The 20354-nt window shown below is 45.6% G+C and overlaps 1 protein-coding gene across 1 annotated transcript; it reads left to right on the plus strand.

The window, feature by feature from the left end:
• The first annotated feature begins 297 nt into the window (after positions 1-297).
• On the plus strand, positions 298-19214 carry LOC144127503 (uncharacterized). The gene is made up of 6 exons (XM_077660495.1): positions 298-377; positions 6066-6292; positions 11966-12072; positions 17732-17758; positions 18377-18445; positions 19132-19214. Exons 2-6 carry the CDS (start codon positions 6078-6080, stop codon positions 19158-19160), a joined length of 447 nt encoding a protein of 148 aa, XP_077516621.1. The 5' UTR covers positions 298-377; positions 6066-6077; the 3' UTR covers positions 19161-19214.
• Positions 19215-20354: the final 1140 nt, after the last annotated feature.

Below are 20354 nucleotides of genomic sequence, written 5' to 3' on the forward strand. Positions count from 1 at the left end.
CCTGTTCTCCTCTGCCTCGTTGCAAACGTTAAAGGACGTGCACTGAAGCCAGTGTGCGAGATTGTGTTAATTTATTTTCTCCATTTCTCATTACTAACGCGTCAGTTTGTTACAGTATAATTGCAAACCTTCAACCCAGTGCCGTTAGAACTGAGCGTGGGTACTACATCTCTCGTTTGGGTCTCCACCAAACCCTGGCCAATCCTCTGCCGTGGGTATATGCTATTTAAAATGAGGCAGCTCAACAACAGTAACAACAACAGCAACAATGATATTAGCGCTAACGTGAGTGGAAGAAGAAAAAGAGAAGCCTTCCACAGAAGCTGCGGGCGGTTTGGGGAGCACAGAAGGCGAAAAGGAACGGAGGATTGATAGAGGTAAGGCAGATGAAGCTCTTCAATTTTCTTTCGCGATATCAGTTACCTTTAACCGGGTGCCTAAACAAAGACAAATCGCTGCCTCCACGCTGCCACTGGTCGTCCAGTGCACAAAATCTGGTGAAGCGTGCGAATAAGGTATCAGGTTTATATCATAAACGCGATTTGATCCCTGACCTTGACTAGCAGCATTACGTGCGGAAGACAGAATATCTACTTACGGTATGCTTTCAGAAGTTTTAATGCGTTCCAATTCAATATTACGCCTATTACTGTTGTCAATTCTTTCGAATATTGGGTTTGGCAGTAGCGAGCGAAATGAAATTAATCCGTCAGTGTAACTCCTGCTGCCAAATGCAGTTATTGCTGACAACTCATCAACAGCTTAGGTTAATGCGCCGATGGCTACAGAGGGAAATGGCCTTCGTGTACTGTGACCAATTCATTCATCTGGTTTCTTCCTTCTTTGGCTTACCCGGCACTGATATGCCTATTCACTGCGCCATTCAATGCTCTTCAGTGTGGAAAATTAATGTCAAAATTAAGCAAACCTTCACACTGTGCGTTTCAGCGCACACAGTTGGGTGCATGACACATAACTTATATAATGGTAATCCATGGTTTGTGAGGGTTCTTACTAGGCCGTTGAGCCTCCTTTGAAGTATAGGCCGTGAACTTCGAGTTCCCGGTATCGCACACCACGCGCGGCCGTTCTCACGGCGGCGCAGCTGAAATAAGAACACAACACGGAACACGACGCTTTGACCCCCCCCCCCCCCCCCCAAACCTTTATTGGGCTCTCCCAAAATCACTGGCTGCTGGATCTGCGACACTTGCCGTCTGGCTTGGTCGTGCGGCTGACGGGGCAAGATGGCGACAACAAAGAGGGAAGAAGGGAGGTAATTACCTCTCGCTGTCGCGGCTCGCTGAAGTCTCCCTCCGGCCACGGCCGGTACCCGGCGATGTCGGCGCACTTGCCCGTTGTCACTTTCGGCCAATCAGTGACCACTCCGGCGGCGCCTGGCGGTGCGCGCTTGAGACCCATTTGAGGAAGGAGGCGGCGCAGCGCTCTCGAGCTGACCTTCTGGCTACTCGTCCGTGGGGAAGGAGGAAAGCGTCCGCTTTCCTGCGTCTCTACGGCGCGCCTCGCCGGCCAGGGAAGGATACGGCACTCCGAAACTCCCACACCTTTATGAGTTAAGTTTAGTGCTTTCAGGCCTATATTACGGCAATCAGTGGTGGCTCCGGGTATTATTTTTGCCTCGTAGTAACGAGCTATAACGACGCTTAGGCAAAAAAAAGTGAACGTTATAGAGAGCAGATACGAAGAAAGTATGCCCTTCTTTTGCTATAAGACGCGCTTTCCTTTGCTGTGCGACGTGTAGCAATACAGCATAATTGGCTCCCGCTACTAACTGGCAACTGCTAATTTTCTGGTCTAGATATATACATAACAGCCTTGATCATTTCAACTAAAATCAATAAAAGCATAAGACATTCCTTTCCTCGTACGCCCACCTTTCTTAGACAGCTTGTACGCGGTTAACTCCTGCCGGACAGAGCGTGCGAGTTTTAGAGGATGAGGCGGACGTCTATACACACCGTTAATCTATTTCCTTAGATCAAATCAACGCAGCGGCCGACATTTCTGCGCTCGCTTCGTCCAATTAGTTACCTGCGCTCGCAAATCCACGCCCCCATGGGCATGCTTCAATCCTTGCAAAGACCTTTCATAGTCGCCGCCGTCCGCTGAGAGACGAGTTTCAGCCTCGGCCGCTAGGAGGCGCCTAATTACGTCCCGCCGCCGATTTGCCTAATGGCTGTTTGCAGGGCGAATAATTTGCCTCTGTTGACAGAGCGGCTGAGGAGAGGACCCGCCGCGAGGCCTAACAAATCACAACGTTATACGCCCTGCAAACGCAGCTGGCTGCAGAAGGAGAGCTGTACACGAACGGTATGGAAAGTCTGCAGTTGGTGGCTTGGAAAGTGGGGCGAAGGAAGCTCGGTTCTGGCAAGCTTGCGGATGGGGAGTGGAAAGCCAAGTGGCTTCCCGCTGTTTGTTTTTCTAATTGGCGGAGCCTTATGTGTTCCTCAAGCAGGAGAAGAACGCTTAAAGAGGACACGGAGGAAAAAGTGTGCGGCTGAACTGTGCGTGCCCACTTGTTGCAACGCGGTTGACCGCTTCTCGTGTGCGCGCCATTGGGCAAGCTGGCAGGATTCTAAAAGGAGGCTGCCTTTCCCCTCTTGGGTTCGTTAGTCGCGTCAGCAGCTGTCCACAAGGCCGCAAACGAAACGAAATCTGGGTCACACAAAGCGTAGATTTCTCAGACCTGTCTAGTGAAAGATCGTTGCTCCATCAAAAAAAAAAAATGGTAGAAAGAGCCAATTGGACAGAGACAAGCAGGAGCAGAACCATGGCTTCCCAGCCAGCACGCGAAGTGGTGCGGTAAACGAAGTCGGCACACGTCACCAACTGGTCCGGGATATAGCGCTAGATTGTGTCAACAATCCCTCGAACACGCCAACGCCATGATAAGACCATTCCGGAAAGGCTCACTATCATGGGGCTGCTGAGGCTTAATAAGAAGTAACTCATGCGCCTCCCATCCTGGCCTTTGAGTGCAAGCATGCTGCACGAAAATGAAACTACCACGCTGACAGAGATCAGCGGAAGGTCTTTTTGAAGCGATAACTTCACTACGCCATCTAAAGCCGATTTCGCCGTGCCTGGCACAGCCCTCTGCATGCGCATGCGCATGCGCCGAAATAAATGGGGTCTGAATAAAAAATCGGAGGGCACGCAAACTCAGTGAATACAAACCGGTGTCCAAGCCGGGAATCGAACTAGGGCCTTTAGCGTTCGAGACGGGAGACACTTCCACTCCGCCACGACGGCTCGACATTTGAACGTGAATAAAGGCGCGTCTAGTGAATGTATCGGTTTCTAAGAAACTTGTCTTCGGGGTTTTTACTCAGGGATACATTAGTAATTATGAGCATGTAAATTGTAGATGTAGGAATTAAGCGAGTACCATCCGTTTCCGATATTTCCTTTGTTCTTGGCGTGCAGTCGTAGCGTCATCCTGTAGGCACCCACTGAACTTTAGCCTTGACCATCCAATCCCTTTCGCGCCTTGCGGTGGTGACCTCCAGGATGTCAAAGTCCTCGTCTTGCTCCTCTCTAACTTCGCTCACCCCGGCTGACGCACACGCACTTGCAAAATGGGTCGGCTTGTGACGCAAGCGACACTTCTTTCCAAAGGCTGGGCATTGCTTAGCTTTGTGCCAGCGGTTGCACTTCCGCCAGTGAAATTGTTCTTTAGCTCCTTTCCGCTGATTTAAGGACGCCGAGCGCCTCGAAATCGCATCGACACTGTCGTTCCCTCTGCGCCATACTTCGTTCCGCTGTGATACCATCTCCGCTGCTCTGCACATTTCCTCTGGTTTTATTCAAAGTCAGTTGGTTATCCCGCAGCATTTTCTCACGCAGTTGAGCATTGCTCGTACCAAATACAATCTGGTCCCTTATCATGGATTCTTGCAACGCGGCAAAGTTACACTGCTCTGCTTGCTTTTTCATGTCGCGGGCAAATTTTTCAAATGGTTTTCCCTCCGCCTGCTTTCTTGAACGAAATACGTCTCTCTCATGTACTTCATTGCTAACTTCGGCGCAATAGGCATCGAACTTTCTCACCACGGTGCTTTAGTTCATCTTGTCTTCATTCAACTCGAAGTTGTTGAAGACGTCCAGAGCGCCGTCGCCCCGCAAAGTTCAACTAGAGTGCTGCCTTCCCTGCTTCAGTGTTTGGTTGATCCGTAAGCGCCGTCGCCTGTAGAAGTAACTCAGATTTCTGCTCCAACCTCTTCCAGTTTTCTTCCACGTTACCTGTCAGCCGCAATGGCTCGGTTGTCTTCCGCAAGTCCATAGCGCCTCGGACGCGGGAACGATTTCTGACACCAAGTAATGTGCAGCAGGGACGACGCTTACAGTAGCATGGTCAGAAGAAAAGGCACCGTTTACTGAGGGTGTGCAGCGTATATAGGCATGAGCACGAGCGCAGTACATACTGCGCATTACGGATGCGCATCGCTGCTGAATAATCACAACACGTGTCCGATATAGAACCAATGGCATCAGAAACTAAGGGTCAGGTTGCGCTAAAGTAATGTACTCGGACTTGACGTTAATAAAAAGGAACTAAATGAAATGCAGTAAAAACTAACAAGGTCCTGGATTCAAGGTTGCAATGGGATAGCACTAAATGAATTGGACGTAGAGTGAACAACATCGGATCAACAAAGAAACCCGTCATTCGACAAAGTATGCCACGCATGCTGGTGAGAGCTGAGCAGAGCGCATGCTGATTGTTTCTTTATTTGTAAGCCCAAGGAAGAAGAACCAGCGCATTCAAGTAATAAACTGCACAGCGACCAGTCTAAACAAACATAAACGAAAGAAAGTGAAATTCTTACTGCGGCTTGAAAACGGCAACACATGTTCATCATTGTCTGAGCAAGTGGTTAATTCCAAACACGAGCGATGCATAGCATTTATTTGATCTACTAGAAGTTATAACGCAACATCGTTAAGGACTCGTTTCGCAGAAAAACCGGCATCGTCGGCATGGCTGGCCGGGGCGAAAAGTCCACAAGAAATCCCCAGAGAAGCAACCTAGGTGGCAGATGAGCCGCCTAGGTCACGTGACCTCGTGACGCCAGCAGTATTATGAGCAAACTGCCCACCGTCGCAGGTGGGAGTTAAATTAAGGATTGAAAGCCGCAGGGTGCTTGGGACGAGCAACCTAGGTTTCACAAGCCCCACCTGTGGCAGTACCTGCCATCGCAGGGCAGTAGTACATCGCTTAACCGCTGCACCACTGCGCCCAGAATGTTATGGCGATTTCCAGGTCTCTATGAATTAAAAATACAGAATGTCCAATTCCTGCCATATGGGCATTACCCCATCGACGCTGTGTCATGCCCTTTAGGCGGATCTTTATTTATTTATTTATTTATTTATTTATTTATTTATTTATTTATTTATTTATTTATTTATTTATTTATTTATTTGAAAATACTGCAGGCCACAGTGCTGCCCAGGCAGGAGAGGGTTACAAAAGGTGAGCTTGCAAAGAACGCTCAAAGGTATTAATGTTAGTACATTCAACAACCGAATCAGGCAGGCGATTCCATTGCTCGATTGTGCATGGGAAAAAAGATTTTTGGATCTGCTTAGCCCTGGCATTGTATGGCCTTATCACTTTTGTGTGGTTCAGCCTTGATGATCTTTGTGGTGCACAAAGTAAATACGAATCACGTGGCAATTGTCCCCTGCAGTCTGTTTTTTTTTTTTTTTGCAGCTGAAAATAGCTGTAGCCTCTACGTTATAAGCAAGAAAAAGTAAAACATGTACTCTCATATTGTCGCCTCCCTCAACTAACGTTCATTCGTGAAGCAGAGCTTGTGTAACAGGCCCCACCATATGCAGCGCTTCAAACAGCCAGGATCACGATCTCGCATTCCATGGCACCAAACAAGGCAGAGCAAGTCATAGACTGTGGGAACTTTAATTGTAAGCTGCAGCCGGAGAAGTGCCTTCCTATTTCACGAATCAGAATCAAAGTGGTCGTGCGCGAAGGAAAGCAAAATGGACGGGTGAGTAAAAGAACCACACGAACGTTTCCAAAGGGCCGGCCGCCAATGAAGGCAACCACAGAGACAGGGCTGACGGAGCCCGGGACCACCGTGTCCACAATCCCGAAGAAACCTGTCAAGGGAACGCAATCTCCGTCAAAGTCTGAGAGCGAGGAGGAAGACGATGGTGTGGGGCGGCGGCTGCGCGTGGGCTACTACCGGAAGCTGATGCTGCCCGGAGGGGAGGTGGTCGACATCACCAAGAGGAACCAGTTCATTCGGTACGGAGGCTAACAGCTACGTGTGGTTCTTGCGCCTTTACGAACAGAGGCAGACAAAAACGCAGAACAGATTTTCTCTTGGGTAAGCTAGGCGCACAGAAGACGAGTACATCGCAGTGGCATGCGCACACTGGTGCTCCTGTCCACTGGCGGCTGCTCTCGTCTAATGTGCGTTCACTCAAACGAAAATACTGTACTACCCTGCCCGAATGACCCCAATGCTGCAAAATTTGAGTTCCTAGGATCCCTTTGTGACTGACTCCGAACATGTATGGCTTTGCTTCTACCACTGCTTATTTATTTGTTAATTTAATTTACTTATTTATGCATTTATTAACTTATTTGTTTTAGATTATAGATTTTTATATTTTCTTGTTTGTTTTTGTGTTTGTGAGTTGGTTTGTTTGCTCGTTTGCTTGCTTGCTTGTTTGTATGCTTTCTTCATTGCTGGTTAGTTATTCCGGTAATTCGTTTTTTTTTGTCTGTCTCTCGGTCGGTCGGTCGGTCGGTCGGTCGGTCGGTCGGTCGGTCGGTCGGTCGGTCGGTCGGTCGGTCGGTCGGTCGGTCGGTCGGTCGGCCGGCCGGTCGGTTGTCTCCATGGTTGATTGGTTGTCTCCATGGTTGGTAGTTTGCTTGCCTGCTTGCTTGCTTGGTTGTTTGCTTACTTTCTCGCTTTTTGTTTGTTTTTGCAGGCTTGATTGCTTCTTTACTTGTTTGCTTGGTAGCTATTGACTCGATTGCTTGCTGGCTTGGCTGCTTGCTTTCTTGGTTCTTTGCTTGTTTGCTTGTCTTGAATACCTACTAGCTTGGTTGCTTGTTCGCTTATTTATTTGGAAACTAAATCATTCATAAATTATTAGTTGCAAATAAATATTTTCTAAAGGATCTAAGGACCTTTCAGGTGATGCAGTTCACGAGAGGTGGAGTACACCTTAAAGGTATTCTTGAAACAACAAATGCACAAAACCTAAGTGCAGAAAAAGGTTTTAAAAAAGGCATTTATAATGGTGGATTACAGAATCAGACACCAGGCACAACCTGGAACAACCACAGACAGTATAATACTGATCATAAAGGTGGTCAATGTTCTCATCTGCAGAAAAAAAAAATGAATTCGTGTAAGAAACAAACGGTTGAAAAAATAGATATTTCAAGCAAAACTCAAAGTGAAAAAAGCAAATCTAGCAGTTGTTCAAATTAAAGCTCGTAATAAAGCATGCTTAAAAAAGCTGCATACTCATGGCGTATCGCCTGATACGAGTAATAATACCTAATGGCAGAACGCGGACTTACAATTTTCTTAGAAGTGCCTGCGCAGAATGCTAATGAGCAAAGTACAAACACTTCTGTCAGTTCTACTCCATCAGTACAGGATAGTTCGTACCACATGACCGCGTTGCATTCTGGTACATCAAAACAAGACAGAGGCCTCTCTAGAGGTCAGTCAACACTGAAGATATATCCGCGTCTTAACTGCATCAACTTTCCTACGAAGCCGGTTAAGTATCGTAACATAGCTAACCGTGCTTTCATCTTTCGCTGCTGCAGCTTGCAGGAAGCACGCACACTTCAAGCATTAATTCATAAAGTGTCCTGTAAAGTGCCATTTGGCACATCTCTCAAGCACCGAGGAGACGTAATCGTGCACTTCAGTAAGAGCACCGCGGCATCTTTCTAGCTCTTCGCACGTTTTTTTTAGGAAGTTGATTTTTTTCTTGGGGCATTAAAGTCGCTCCACGGCTTTCAGTGACTGTATGACGCAATCTCATCAGTAGCTAAGTAGGTGCATGCAGGCCTGAACTGAAAACGGTCTTCGCGTTTTTCTTTTCTTCCTTTCACATTTTTCCCGGTTCGAGGTGAAAAACTTTTTTTTTTTTAATTTCATTGCTTTGCCTTTATTCCTGCCTCCATGGCTGTTCTACGTCCGCGTTGTGGCGCCAACGACAAGCGCTGACGCTTAGTTCCCGGGAGTCCACGCAAGCTGCAGCCAAGTGCCTTACGTGCTGCGACTGCGGCCAGCAAACGCGATCGGAATTGATGACGCAGTCGACATCAATTTGCCCTTGGGTGCACTGCCTTTCTAGAGCGTTATGCTGCAATGCTAAATGGGAAATGAGGGCGAAAGGCTTAGACATTTGCAAAAGCTACACAGGCTCAGAATGGTCAATATTTTTAAAACCAAAAGCTGCTTCAATTAATTGTCGAGGAGGAGGGGGGTAGAAGAGAACGTGAGCAGAAAATCTATTGCCTGTATACCAGCATCAGCGCTTGAAAAAGTGCTTTATAGCAAATGAGCTGTATAATGGCTTCGTAATAAACTGCACTTGCTTGCCGCGTCCGCTATTTTTCTCTCAGACTTAGCAGTAATTTGGAAACAGCGGAGAAAATACGATAAAGCGCGACCACGAACACGTACAAGTGATGCTCCATTCGGAGAATTTGTCCTTTTTCAGGTAAACTGAGGAGTAAAATTCGGCAAAAAGGGAAAATTTTCCTGAGTTTCTGAGTATATTGAAAACCGAAATCAACTGACTTTTTTCCAAACTGCCGTAGTTTTCAAGCTGTTCCAGGGTAAAGGGTCTGAATTTGGAATTTTTGGCTCTGATAGAATTTTCAGTCACGGTACTGACATGTAATTTGATCTCAAGCTCCACCTTAACGCCATTCTGCGCGTGCGATCTATGCGTCGCCCAAGTCTCTTATACGAGTAAATGAGCAGACAGTTATGATCGATTATTTTATTTATGCTCACGAGGATCGATCGATCGATTGATCCGTCGATTGTTTTATTGATCGATTGATCGATCGATCGATCGGTCGGTCGATTGATCTGAAAATTGATTGATTGATTGAGTGTTTGATTGATTGATTTGTTGATTGATCGATTGACTTATTGATTAGAAAAAATGCTCTTCTCATTTTTTTGCCACTACAGTTTCCTCATTTTCTGATTCACTCCTGCTACGGGAAGGCAAGCGTAGCAGAGGGCGGCAGTAAGTTAGGTAGGCGGGAAGCTTGCGGGCATGGCGGTGGGCGCAGCTGGCAAACGACAGAATTAGTTGGGCAGACATGGGCGAGGCCTTTTCTCTGCAGTGGGCGTAGCCAGGCTGATGATGATGATGATGATGACGATTATTATTATTATTATTATTATTATTATTATTATTATTATTATTATTATTATTATTATTATTATTATTATTATTATTATTATTATTATTATTATTATTATTATTATTATTATTATTATTATTATTTATGCGTAGCACTCACGTGCGCAGGCCGTGTTCTTTGATTTAAGACGGCGTTTACTGTCCATAATATAATTGCTAAATCCACTGCAGCTGACCGCGAATTGATTAACTTGAGATCTTTTCAGCACTCGCATTGCTTCTTATCAACTTTTGATCATATAAAAGTAAAGCAAAATTTACAGCACACCTTGTTTTTTTACTCGTGGTAAATATGTATCATTACTTGTCTTGGCCACAAAGTACCATGACGCGTATTATAATCTCATGAACTGACTCTTTCACTGTTACTCGTAACGCTGTCATGCCTTCCTGCTTGCGTTGCCTGCACTCCCATATCTGTGCTCCAAATACGTTTTGCAGGTTTACATTCCTAATGGTACTAAAATTGAACGAGTAGCTGAATTTAGCTGAGATTACGAGCTCATTTTACTATTTACAGTATAGCAGGCACGTTCTAAAATGGCATGCTCGGCAAGAGATCACAGTCCAAGTCTTCAGTCAACCTGCCGAGCAATCTGTAGAATACAACTCGGCACTATATACTGCATTCGTCTTCTAGAAATAATTTCAATAATCTGAAACTGCAGTCCTTATGCAAACATTTTAAATCAAACGGCAAGGCGATGAGGAAGCGCTCGAGAGGTTAAGCCGTCCTAAATTTTTGCGTCTATCAAGCAAACAGAGCGAATACTTATGGCTTCTCTCTCTTTGGCATCATCGTATAATCTAATGTATTTGTTGCATTTTGCATTCAAAGTACACAGGGAATGTAAAAGCAGGTCCCACTGTAAATATGATCATCTACGAAGCACAAAGAAAAAAACACACAGCGTGGTGTAGGTGCGTGCAATCCTAACTCAAAAGCAGTGTCAGAAAAGAAACGTTTCTAATTCACGGCCGTCATGCACCACAAGCTTACGTCGCCATCGCCTCAGGCAAACATTTCGTGCAAACTCCTGTCAGACGTGCAAGCAATTCCTAATGGCCGCACCTAACATAATACCCTGCAAGCACCGGACATTAAAATCTGCGTGGTATACGTGAGGGCGGAACACGCAGTGTGCTCCTCATGTTTCGCCCTATCATGCCTTGTATTCACGTTCTCCGCAATGAACGGTTCCGTCTGCATTAGAGCGCGAAAATTGATCGCAGGCGGGACACAGAGTCTGATGTATTACCCCAACATCAGCCGGAAAAGAACTTCGCTAGCGACAGAACGGCTCCTGCTGCCACGGAAGCTTCGGCGAATAGTAGCTGACTAAGCAGACCTTCTGCGCGACCCCGCATTTTTCCCTCATTGTTCGCGATGGCCTCAGAGGGCTCGCCTGCACTCCCAAGAATGCGCGTGGGACCCGCCGAAAGCAAACACCTGCTCTTACCACGAAACGAGCGGTCCAGAACTCCGGGTGGCACGGGCTCATTAAACAAACACAACACGCGTTGCCACCGCAGGTTCAGCCTTCAAGCATTTCTGGCATTGCGTAGGAGGTCGTCAGCTCTCGGCGCGCCTCCTACTGTGACACGATGGAATACGAACCACGTTTCGCCTATTTCTTCAGGGAATTCTTCTTCCGCGTCATCGCTCAGACTAAAGCTTATGCATCTGCAGCGAAGTCTGTGGCAGCATCGTTGACACGAGGATCCTGAACCGATGCAAGCAAAACTCGCAGGGCGAACTGGGGAAGCACTATTCTTCGTTGAGCCGAATCAATGATTACCTCAGTAGCTCTTTATCAGGAATGTAGATATTCATGAAGACAGAGCGCCTATCGACCTTTCCACACAAAGAGCTTTCGATCCGCGATGAGTTAATTTCTGCCACCATGAGAAACGTTCAGTATAAAGTACTGCACTGTTTTATTTCTCTCTCTTTGTTTCACTTGGAAAACGCCGCGCACGAAACGAAAGCGTTATGAACAGGCGCATTAATGCAGATTGCTTCGCAAACACTCTGGCTTTCAAATGGCCCGAGCCTTATCGCAGAAAGAGTCACCGTACTGATCGGTCTACTGTCAGCCAGCATAAGAGACGCGAAAACGTAACCGGAAGCTCCAGAAGGATACGTTCGCTCGCTACAATGCGTCGAGATTAATACCAAAGCTTTGAAGAAAGCTCTCCGCAATGCTACGAATCTCGATGAGCACTATATAGAGGGTAATTTCTCCAACCACGCATTCCTTGAAAATTCTTGAAGATGAATTCACCCTGTTAGTGGTAAATAAACGTGTTGATCTATTACTACCATCATCATCGTCAGCACCAGCATCATGATTGGAGTTACAAATAGGTTTTGAAGGGCTAAGAAGCAGCATATATATGCGGCTGGTCGGGGCTAAGTGGGCCATCTTTTTCTCAGCAACTTGATACGCTTCGCAACAAAGAAGTGTCGCTGCGACGTTCGCTCAATTTCGCGGTTCAGGGAATGGAAGGAGAAGCGGCTCAAGTGCGACCCGAGGCCTTACTACATGCTCGGAGCAGCGACGGCTCTGCTGCTGCTCATGCTCTACATCTACGCCTACCACCAGGGTGAGTTGTGCAGCTGTCTGCTGAAACTTTGCAGGTACTTCTGCAACGAAAACTATCGCCACAGAACACGACAGAGACCTGAAGATGGCAGACACGCACACGCGTAGCGCAAACTTGCAACTTTATTACAACACAGTCATCCGCCGTATAGATATATACCAGGAAAAACCCCCCAAAATTAATAAACCGTAAAAAAAACAAGGAAAGACATTGTAGCCAGGAAGCCTATCGTTTTCCTTTCCTTTTTTTTCCCTTACTTACTTCTTCGTCAGGCTGTCTGCCTGATATATAAATACGGCATGTGTAAGCCCCGTAATGAACTTGGAAGTTGGAGCTATGCGTGTGATGTCTTCATGTCCCGGCCGTTTCTTGGTTCGCTATAGATTTCGCGGAAGTACGTCTGACCAACCTGCTCGAACGTTTATGCAGCTATTGCTGCCTCCGGCACAGGCAGGCAATATGTTCGGGAGCAGCCAGGCAGGAGTGTATGAAGAAGTCAAAAAGAACCACTACTCCCAACATTTAAGTCCGCAGCTCTCTTCCTCTGTGTGCCCCGACGAAGGCATGAATGTAAAAGGCTACCAAAGAAGCCACTCTATGCTACTGGGGTTTATACATGCAGTAGCGTTAAGGGAACTATCCCTTAGCTTTTTTTTTTTTTCACGTCGGACAATGAATGACACAACAACGCCAATTACATGTACTTATTTAAGGGACGTGAAAATCAACGATTTGCTATCATACGTATGTTTGAGTAAATTATATATTTACAGAAGTGATTTACCTGCTCCAAAACGACAGGGTACAGCCGAGGTATCCTGCACTGCCTACTATGTCGCGTCCGCAACTACTTATTGACGAGTGCCACCGCTGAGACATGACTACAACAGCGGAACTCCCTTAAAATGCCGAAAGAGAAAAACGCCTTTGTCTGCTTGAACAATGAGGTTCCGAAGAATAGCCACTTTACGAAGCAGGTTACGCAACCCCAACCTGTCTTAAGTGAGCCCACTGCACCCGCCACACTTCAGAGACCGAACGTAGCTGAGCCAGGAGCGAAGACTATGCGCCTCGTCTATGTTACGTCCGGCAAAAGCGGGGCAACTTTCGCAGTTACCTATCCATAAAACGGGATGGATTAGCGGGGCTCTTGCACGCGGTAATGATTCCTGCTTAGGCCTCATAAAGTTGGCTATCGTGGTTGGCCAGCCCACTCACGAAACGAACCATTTGTAACGCGGGAGCCACTTGTTTGTGCTCTTTCGCGTGCTGCGATCTGACGCCAGCTCTTTTTCCTGCCTCGCCGCGCAATTCCACTAAGATGGACTGCATGCACCGCGCGCGAGGTACGCAAGTAGCGACGCATACCCATCGTCATGAAACTGTCGCAAGCCTCCTTTGACGGACCGTTACGCCGCAGTCTTTGCGGCAAAAGGCTATCCACCCTGCCTCCTGCGCGCCTACACCATTCAGAGCGGCGATCTGTTGTCCAACCATGCAGCCAGGCTCGTGAGACGTGTCGTCATTGATTCTTGTTTGGCAAAGGCTCCAGAACCTGCGCCCGTGCCTGTTGCGTCCATCCTGGCAGGAAGCTTTTCCGGAACTGGAGAAGGAAGGAAACTTGGGTCCGCACGGGACCTGGCACACGTAGATCATAGTTTCCGCTATTCGCCGAGATCGGAGACTAGTATATCACTGGCTGCGCACGCGCGGACTAAAGCGGGAATATGAATGGCTTCCCGTTTCCGAAAGGTATTTCACCGGCACGCGAGATACAGGCCAGAAGTACAGATTGTGACGAGAAAACTCTGGATATGTCTGTTTTGTTCTGTTAGCGTTTTTAGTTTATCTTTCGCCGGTCACAATTCTAAATGCTTTCCTAGGTTCCGAAGTATTCAGTGCACCATTCGGTGGCCACTGGAGTTCAGTATTGGTTAGAAAAATATAGGTCATGAATCATCGCTCATGTAGCTTTTGTGGTTACTGATTCTTCAAGAAGGGTCATCTTCATGATCACAGAAGCCTGCGAGGGCTATGAAATTGGACGGTATTGTCTGCTTTCTAATCACTCGACGTAAGCAGTTACTCAAGTGCAAAAAGTTGTCTGTGGGATGACAAGCTTTCTGTTTGAAAGGATTCATTTGTTTTCCAAAGAAGCTTAACTTGGCTCTCCAATAAAACGTGCGCATTGCTATGCGTACTAAACCCGTCTTGATTCCTTCGCTCACAGGTAGAAGGGTGCGTTTTTTCATTGTTTATAAAATGACAAAGAAAGAGGACGCTTCACGAGGAAGGAAAATAACGAGTAGGGACGACTTTTATCACCAGGAACCGGGACCTCAGTTAAGGTCACCGGCACTTTTCTCTTTGACATTAGTCTCAGTAATCACGTATAACGTAACATAATGCAATAATGATGCCTCGGGCGAACTGACAGCGTGCATTGCTGTTTGAGTTTGTAATCTCGCGCACAACTACTGACAGTTGCTGACGTGCTCCTTGCGTGCAAGTCTTCGCTTATTTAGGTCTCATTAAGAGCACCAGTGACAGCGATTCGCTCAACAACAACGAAAAAAAAAAGAAGTCATGTCGTGCACAAGCAATATCAGGCGCCGTCACGACTTGACAAGCGCCGCAGTCTGCAACAAGAAAACGCAAACAGCGTCGTCAATACGGGTTTGCTCTTCTCAGCATTGTGACGCCCTTTTCCGACAGCCGCGTCTCTTTTCGCCCGAAGCATAAAAACTCGAACGTAACAGCTTTCTAAGCTATGCGCGTGTCGGCAGCGCTTCTGTTTGGAGACCGACCTTCCGGATGCCAGACAGTTTGCAGAAGCGAAAGGTCATCACTGTCATCCTCAGCAGCAGCAGCAATCCTATCAGTTCCGTCCTTCGTCAGCCGCACGGAGAGCTAGTAAAATTGCAGGAAAGCTGACTTACAGGAAGGTTTCTTCCAACCAAAAGCTCTCGTTCACAGAACGCGTTTGACCTTCTGCTCTGCTGACTGAAAGGGTTACCGTGAGGGGAGATGTCAGTCACTCTCCACTGCATGCTTCTTCGAAAAGGTGAGAGGGGGGGGGGGGGGGGGCTGCCCCCTAATCTGCGTGAACCTGAAGCCCCGACGTTCACCGCCACCTTTCGAGATAGAGCGTAAAGGGAACCTGTAGAAAGGTTACAATGATGCATTCCCTCAACCCGCTCCTCACTTTCACACCGGTGCTCTATTGTGCCCTTCAACAACTTCCCTCTCATACAATTAGAAAGCCATCTGCCATCTCCCCCTTCCCTTTTAGAACAAGAATGCGAGATTGCCTACTACGAACGAGGGTTTTCGGTTGAAAAACTGTAGAGGGCCCTCGATATTCTGCAGGTTGTCAATTATCCCAGCAAATTTTCACAACTCATCTCTCCACCTACACTCTACCCCTCCGGCTACATTTCTTCTCTCTTGGAATCCAGGCTGCTATCCTTAAAGACCATCGGTTGTTGTTCTCCTTATTAGATACCCTGCCCATATTCATTTCCTCACTTAATCTCCTCTAGATTATCGTCAGGTAGCTAGTCGACTGTTGGCTGGTTCCCTTCTGCTAACCAACCGCGACAGCCGCTAATAAGACATTAAGATCGTCGGCCAATGATGGGCCGTTCTTACGCGAGAGTAGTGTTTTCAATTTATTAGGAAGCCCTAGTATCTTGCAATACCCTACTGAAAGTTTCCATATGACGAGCTTCATATGAAATTCCATACGTCTCCATAAGGAATTTTATGGAGTCAGGATGGAGCATATAGACTCGGTATAGACTCTATGGAAGCACGTATGGAGTCGTACGGACTCTATATGACGCCACGTGCATTGCATAGAAATCACATTGAAATTATGTGGAATGCTTATGGACTTCGTACAGACAAGATATGGATTTTCGTATAATTTTCTACACATTATGGACTCCATATTCCCATTATTTCATAAAAGCGGCTCATATGGAACGCTTCAGTAGGTTATAGGGAACTGGATGAGTAAGGTGCTATATGGAGCGAGACCGGCGGGCTAGGCCCGCCATCAAGGACCACGGCTGATGGGTCGCTTTCTGTGCGTGATCGTTCTGCGGCTGTCGTCGACGTCGTGTTTTCCTAACGTCAGCACGACCTTGTGCATTACCGGAAGTAGCAGCGATGAGCGACGGAGACAGCTCTGTCAGTGCTGCCGGAGGCGGAGCGGCTGGAAAGAGTGACAGTCCTTGGAGGAAACGGGACCAATAGCTACGCACATAAATGTCCACAAAGCAATAGGTGAGGAACGGCCATCGCTGTAACTTATTCAGTAGCCCGACGCAAGCTGCAAGCAGTGGTCATCACTTGAGTGCCCACCAGTGTTTGCTTGCCTTTTAATGTTCATATCGAATAACCACTCCATCAAACCTAACCCACATTCCATACCTGGCTCATACATGTGCAACAAGACGTTTTTCATGTCGGTAAAACTAGAAGCCACTTATTAAATAGGTGAGCACTTCCTTAATCGAAATGAAGGTTCCTGTGAGTTGATAGAGCTTGCCATAAAGTAATAAAAATTTCCAGCCTTGTTCATTCTTGTTACACTTTTAAATTGAGATCGAATGTTGCTGCGCACTCGACTCATGATTTCACTGTTTTATCCTTGCGGTTTCGGTGCGTTATTTTGTAATTATTGATAACTAGCCGTGTTTCTTTAAAAAAGTATAGCACATGCAGAACGGAAGACCTTGCCTTTCAGGCGAATGTACGTACTACTTTCTGTAATCTCATTTCGTGCCTATTTTTTTCTCGGTGTTGTTTTGTGCAACATTAAAATAAAAAGGAGATTTTTCAACTAAAGTGAACTTATTAAATTTAAATAAATTTGGAACTTCTCTAGTACTAATCAGGCCCACCGTGGTGCCTGCCTATAATATAATCCGATCGCTTGCGTTTGTTCAGCGATCAGATCTTAGCATTTTCTTTACTTAGTGTGTGCCCTATAGACTGTTAAGTTTCAATTTTTGATTTATTTTACGGTAGTGCTGTTACCGCTCCGAAATTTTTCCATGGGGCTGTGGCCTAGTCAAGCTGTTCTGAAAAACAGCTTTTTGTCACACAGCTTTTTGTCACAGTCCTTCTTTCTGTATCACTGACAGAATGAAAATAAAGATTGATTGAGATTGATTGATTGATCTGAGTACAGCCTTTCCGAACAGCGTAGCAGACGACGCTCTCCCTTCGTGCGCATGCGCGAACTCTCGCTGTGTTACAAGCTTATCGCCGTTAAAAGGCGCTGACCACCAGTTTGGTCGGTGCTCACGCTATATTATTAAAAACCAGGGAGGCTGTACATGAGCGCTTTTGTAATTCACCTTCGTTGAAGTGAAGCCACGGAATCTGTGTTCCAACGAGGAACTCGTGCTCTGTAGCACGACACCACAGCCATTGAGGAATCGCAGCGGGGTAATTCTTATGCCGTAAATGAAGCTGAAGTTGCTTGCAGTTAATGCGAGCGAACTAAAGAACGAGTGGAAGATTGCATGAATACTGAAACACTAAAAGATGACGTTTCATTTAAAAATGTCAAAATCACGTTGTCATCTGGTTACTTCGCGCTGTCTTTTCCGCTCCACCCTTAGCTCTTTGACTTTCTTTTTTTCAGCTTTCATCTACAACTTATTTGGCAGGCGTAAGTAACACCCGTACATGCATCCTCGTCAGACCCCGCGTGCTCTATGAAGCACATCCGTCTTTGTCGACAATTTTTTTTTAACGAATCAATTATTCAGCCTACAAGTGTCATTGGAAGTCAAAGAGCGGTCACTCTGCTCCCATGCAGTAACTTCATCATGATTTGGTCACCAATAGGGGAGCCCTGCACAGCCATCTAAGTTTGTTGCCTTGTTTAAATCAGCTTCCTTCCCCCAGTGGCGAAATAAATGCAGTTTCTGGCGCCTACCCAAAAGTTTATATAAAATTTTACTTAAATACGTGTTCTTCAGCTTATTTATTTAATTAACTATGCGTCGTGAGATTATTATATATGCTTCGAAAGTCATAGAGAGCCATAGAACACGGCATGGAGAAATTTCATACAGAAAGAGCTATTGCGCCCTTAGCTTCAAAAACTTATGTGTGCCTTCATGGCAGCAGTCAGACTTGATAGATACGTTTCTATAAAAGCTGACAACCCGAATTTTTGCTCATGTCATAAGAGGACATAGCAATGCTTTTCTGACGGCTTTTAATGCTTTACAATATTTAACATAATCTTCCTTCTATCTTTATTCTTATAATGCTTTTCCAGCCGGAGAGAACGTCTCTCCACAAAAGCTCCAAGTCACTCCCTTCGACACCACCAGCGATGACGGTGTAGGTGGGTTCCTTGTCCACAGTGAGAAAAATTGCACTTGACAGCTACTATTTACTTTTTACTATTTTTTACTGTTTACTTTACTAAAAATTACGAACATTAGGCAAAGTAGAAAAGGTAGCTCAAAAGCTTTGATACATGCTCGAGCTTTACGTCAGCTTGTACTCTGCTCTGTAGTAGTTAAGCAAGAACCCAAGTTTTGCGAGTATTTGTACTACTGTTTTTTTTTAGATGATCTTCATTACGAAGTGCTGATGTTACACTGAGCAGCAGGTGTGCTACCGATATATTCCCATTACAACTGTCGTTGCTATCACCAGCACTACAACTTCCTTTCCAACGAGTGTAACTATTGTTACTTATGACACGAATTCTTCTGGACTTGCATAAGAAATAATAAATGCCTCCTACGTCCAGTAGTGATCAGTACTGTATCATAAAAAAACTACTAAAACATGGAGAAGTGCTCAGCAATGTATAAGTTCGATTTTTCTTTATTTACGTTTCTCTGAGATTATATTTATGTAGACTTACATGCCCCTAGGATTTTATAATAGGATTTGCAACAATTGGCTAGTGTGTGCTTGGGCTATACTGGCAGCAGCGCATAACATCGTGAACCCGGTGTAATCGGAAACAGTCGCTAACCGCCTGGTCTCTCTTCTTTTCATGTCTGCACCGTTTACCAGGAGGTCAGCCTTACGAAGACGCTCAGTGATTCTTTCGCCTCCGAAGATAAGCGAAAATTTACTTTTGTATGAATTAAATGCTTGTATGCAGTTCTACTCATCATATAAATCCCCACTTACTCTACCTTTTTGTCGTAGTAATAAGAAGGGAAAATTTTGAATTTAATCGGCTCTAAGCAGCATCTGAAGTGAAGCCTAAGGTACGTCGCTCTGTAGCATATATTTATTCAATATAATGCGTTTTGTTAAACGAAAGTATACGGAAGCAGAAACAAAAATTTTAGGCGGGAAGCGCGCGACTTCTGATATATGTTTGATTTCAAGCAAAATAAGAAATATCGAAGCTAATCCTAAATAAGCTATCACAAACACGCGCACATACTCGCATGCACAAAAGCCACAAAGAGAAATGACGAACATGGTCCTTATTTTAGAGATAACAGCGCTGAAGCGTGCGGTATTTTTGTTTCGTTATCTTTCAAGGAATGAGGTAACAGAAAATATCAGATTACATTTGCATTAGTTTCTGTAGGCAACCAAGATTTTTGGATCACCTCAGTTATCAGGGCATATTTCTTTTTTTATTCGTACGTGTTCTCTGGGGAAACCACTGTAACGTGTGGCTGTTTGGACCCCGAGTGTAGCCCCTAGTGCCAGCAACAAATATATATATATATATATATATATATATATATATATATATATATATATATATATATATATATATATATATATATATATATATATATATATATATATATATATATATATATATATTGGACAACCTTTCTCGACGAGGCTCTGGACAACGGCCGAGTTTCTTCACGCGCTCTTTAGATTTTCGTTTACATTTCGGCCACCGGTGTCGGACTTCAAACGCACGACCTCGTGTCTAGCTGTAGAACATAATATCCACTGAGTCACCGCGCCGAATAGAGTGCAATGTAGAGCTGCTTTCTTCTTTTTTTTTTAATTTTTTTGCAAGCTAGTGTCAAAGATAATCGCACAGTCATATTGTCTCAAACGCTGCCGCAATTAGTTCTCAGATGTCGGAAGAGTAGGTGAATACCCTCTTTAGTGCTAGTGATAATGGCCGGGCAAATTCGTCCTCGACGCGCCAACGCGCTACATTTGAGACTACTTGTTACTAAACCATGTGCTGTGAGTCCTTCGGAGTAGTACTCATATTAATGCACATTCCTGTAGAGATTTCATTCGAAGAG

Source organism: Amblyomma americanum, chromosome 4 (genome assembly GCF_052857255.1).
Source record: "Amblyomma americanum isolate KBUSLIRL-KWMA chromosome 4, ASM5285725v1, whole genome shotgun sequence".
Lineage (NCBI taxonomy): Eukaryota > Metazoa > Arthropoda > Arachnida > Ixodida > Ixodidae > Amblyomma > Amblyomma americanum.

What these genes read in the sequence shown, in the direction of transcription:
- LOC144127503 (XM_077660495.1), top strand. Translation starts at nt 6,078, where the DNA reads ATGAAGGCAACCACAGAGACAGGGCTGACGGAGCCCGGGACCACCGTG. An exon ending in AAGAGGAACCAGTTCATTCG is followed by an intron (nt 6,293 to 11,965) that starts GTACGGAGGCTA and finishes TTCGCGGTTCAG; the next exon opens with GGAATGGAAGGAGAAGCGGC. An exon ending in CTACAACTTATTTGGCAGGC is followed by an intron (nt 17,759 to 18,376) that starts GTAAGTAACACC and finishes ATGCTTTTCCAG; the next exon opens with CCGGAGAGAACGTCTCTCCA.